This window comes from Vicia villosa, unplaced genomic scaffold, assembly GCF_029867415.1.
Source record: "Vicia villosa cultivar HV-30 ecotype Madison, WI unplaced genomic scaffold, Vvil1.0 ctg.000244F_1_1_5, whole genome shotgun sequence".
Taxonomy (NCBI): domain Eukaryota; kingdom Viridiplantae; phylum Streptophyta; class Magnoliopsida; order Fabales; family Fabaceae; genus Vicia; species Vicia villosa.
The window spans coordinates 79584-83244 of NW_026705098.1; the positions used below are offsets into that span (position 1 = coordinate 79584).

The 3661-nt window shown below is 31.7% G+C and overlaps 1 protein-coding gene across 1 annotated transcript; it reads left to right on the forward strand.

Annotated features, from left to right (window-relative positions):
* The first annotated feature begins 1479 nt into the window (after positions 1 to 1479).
* Positions 1480 to 2866, forward strand: LOC131625854 (CASP-like protein 5B3). Its single transcript, XM_058896685.1, has 4 exons — positions 1480 to 1616; positions 2001 to 2024; positions 2498 to 2603; positions 2726 to 2866. The coding sequence occupies exons 1-4, from the start codon at positions 1480 to 1482 to the stop codon at positions 2864 to 2866; spliced, it is 408 nt and encodes a 135-aa protein (XP_058752668.1).
* Positions 2867 to 3661: the final 795 nt, after the last annotated feature.

Below are 3661 nucleotides of genomic sequence, written 5' to 3' on the forward strand. Positions count from 1 at the left end.
TTTCTTTCTTCTTCTATATTCTCTGCTTCCATGATCTCCAAGCATAGATCATAATAAGATGATTCATTTTGAGAATTCTCTCGTCCAACAGAAAAAGTTACCTTGTTGAAAATTTTCTTGCAAAGTGTGAATAGAGAAAAAGAAAAAAGGTAGAGCTTCACATTCAAATTTATATCAACTAGAACTGGGATAGCAGCAGATTGTCAATGGTACGAAAAGAAAAGTTCATATGTATCTTGAGTCCTGGCATTTCTTGTGCTTGTCCCTATTTTGATTTTAAATTATATGTTCTTTCTTTGCAAAAATAAAATAAAATAGTATAATACTTTTATACCAGAAGTTGCTTTTCTATTTTATATGCAAGTTCTCAATAATAGAGCATACTGAAAGAATTAAAAACAAAAAAAAGAACTAAAGAGTAATACATTCTATTTACAAAGTTTATCCAATAAATCTAATGCAATATATTTGAAAAAGACGCATAACCAACATAACCAACGGGAAGACTATTACTCAGAAAGACTATTACTCGCATCTTTATTAAAAAAGATGAGTTTCAAATGCTCCTTGGTGTTGGTTAGGACGGTTCATTTGTGAAGAATTCTTATCGTTATTTTCCATGACTCTTTTCTGGCATTCAAAAATATATATTAACTTAATTATGTAGTCTAAATTTATTCATATTTAATCTTTATAATTATAGTTGTTTTATTTTAATTTCATAATTAAAAAAAAAAAATTGCTTCACTATTCTCCCTTTCGGTTACAGTTCAGAAGTTGGTATCACTCTATTCTTTTGTTACGTTTGTGTCCATAAATAATCTCCACTTTGTCTCCTTTTACTTTCTCATTCTCACTTTCTTTGCTTCATCTTTCTCTCACTATATGTGATTTGAAGTGAGTTTTAAACATCTTTCCTTTAGCTTTTCTATTGAACTTCATTCTTAATATGGGTTTTCATTTTTAGCCCTTAGGGTTCTAAGCAAGGTTGTCAAGATTGAGATCTTACATAAGATCGGAAGAGAATAACAAGATCGTAAAATATAAAATCGTAGCTAAGATCGGAAGATCCAACCCAATTATTTTTGTAAGGTCGATAGCAGGTAACAAGATCGTAAAACATAAAATCGCAGCCGAAATCATAAGATTCTACTATATTTGAAGTATTTTTACATGATATATTATAGTAGGCAAGTGTATCAGTGAGAAAATGACTCTTTTTCATATTCTCTAGACATGTATGACTGGGTTTTCATACGTTATTACTACCACATGGACAATTTGTTAGACTTTAGGGACATATTTGGCCAATTACTAACATTAGGGACATTTTTTTACAATTTAACTACAACACGCGATTTTAATTAAGATCGGAATCGTTAGAGGTGAGTGAGATCGTAAAATTTTAAGATTTTAAGATCTAGATCGAGATCTTGACAACCATGGTTCTAAGAATTGGTGTTATTTTTATAAAGGAAGATGAAGGATTTCTCTGGGACACCTGGAACTTTTCTTGGCTTGATTCTTAGAATGTCACAGCTCATTTTTGCTGCTGCCTCAATTGCTTCCATTGCTACTGTTACATCACCCAGTTTCTCAAATTTCACTGCATTTTGGTAATTAATTAACCTACTTCACTCTTAAATAAATATTTTGTTAAGTACATTGTGTAATTTTGTTGCAATGGATAACACATGATGATAGATATATTATTAATTCAGATTAGATGACTCCCTAGAACTTGTTGCACTATTCTTAAAAAAAAAAAGTGACTAAACGTGATTACTTTTAATTTATTTATTTTTTAAACTATTATCTGTTTTAGTTTGTGATACTCTTTTTTAATAATGTATTATAAGGTTTGTAGAACCGACACTTCTGAAAAAATGTGTTTATGTCAGTGTAGGTGTCTGATACAGACACCGACACATATGATTATATTTAATTTAATTATATTTTAAAGTATTATCTATATTAGAGGTGTCATTGTTACTGTCGAGTTTCTTGTGTGTTTCTAGTGTATTGCATGTGATTCAATGATTGGAAGTACAATATATGAGAATGAATTTAATTTTAAAATCATAATTTACTTGTTTAATAACACAAATTTATGATGCTATATCATTCAAAAGCTCCTTATATTACTCTAACTATATAGTTGGATGCTAGAATTTTGACTAAACAAACTAGATGTGTCGCTATGTCCTTCCAAACTTCATCAAAATTTATGACTTATCTAACATTGTAATCTGTCCCGGACCACTCCGGCCAATCCAACCGGTTGAACACAGAACAAAACATGTATCCGGTCCAAATGACTTCATTAACCGCCTTGGCAGAAAACTGGACTACAATGGTCCAAATGGATCCATTAACTGCCTTGGCGAAAAAGTTTCGGTGCAACCTTTAAAACTTGATCCGTGGCTACACCGGTTCAATGTAAATCAAGATAATAATGCCAAACAAGTATGGAATTTAGTTGTAAATCAAGATAAAGAATCGTTTGGAGTTTTGTACTTGCTTTGTTGGATGCATATGCTTTGGTGAGAAAGAAGATCCTTCTTAACCCTTCTTCAATAGGCATCTTAACTATTGGAGATTGGGTTAGTTTCTCAGTAAACTTTTTCTAATTGGTTTGGTATCAATATATGATGGTCTGACAATGTTTTCTTAAACAAGGGGCAATCATCACCTTATAAATTGGTTTTGTTCATACTCTCCACAGGGAAAATCAACATACTCTTTAGCTGCAGCTTCTGCTTCAGCTGGTATTCCAATTTTCTATTTCAATGATACTGGACATTGCCATTTTGGAGAGGAGTGCCGAAAGTACCACATTTCTGTTGCTTTTGCATTCATGAGCTAGATATCAAGTTCAATGTCATTTCTCATTATACTTTGGGTATTAGGAGCAAGATAGTAGATGAGCGTATTAGATGTCACAATTAGGTTAATCTATAATGTTGGAGGTGCTGTTATAGAGTTAAGAGAGGATTCATTTTTGAGAATTCTCTCTATAACAAGAAAAGTTACCTCTTGAAAATTTACTTTCGAAGTGTATATAGAAAAGGAAATAAAGGAGATCTTTACATTCAAATTTATATTTCATTTCTTCATATTTCAACTAGAATTGGGATACAACATATCTCTGGTCCTGGCATATCTTGTGCTTGGGTCTGGCCTCGAGCATGCCTTGCTGGTGGTGTGCGCCTGCGGCCTGCACATGAACTTGGGTTGTGTAACGTGTTCTAGCTTTGTAATAGCCGAACATCACGCCAATAAATTTGTTGGCGCTGTCCGAACTTGTTTTGCCTAATGCATATGGCGCCGTCTAAGGTGGGCAATGCCCATAGGTCTCTCACCGTGAGAGACCATTTTTTCTTTTTCTTTTTTTTTCAAATCAATCTCAGCCATTGAATAGTCATTAAATATCAAGTCTATAATTATCATCATAGATATCAACCACACACTAAAATACACCCAATATTACATATTAATTATCACATTGAAGATTCCAATGCTGCAAGTACTTACTAATTGTAACAGTAAATTAAAAGAACAGTTTTTATCTAATTAAATTTTAAACATTAATAAAAATGTTAAAAGAAAATATTAAATAAAAATTAATTAAGATAGTTTTTAATACAATGTTTTTTTTTAA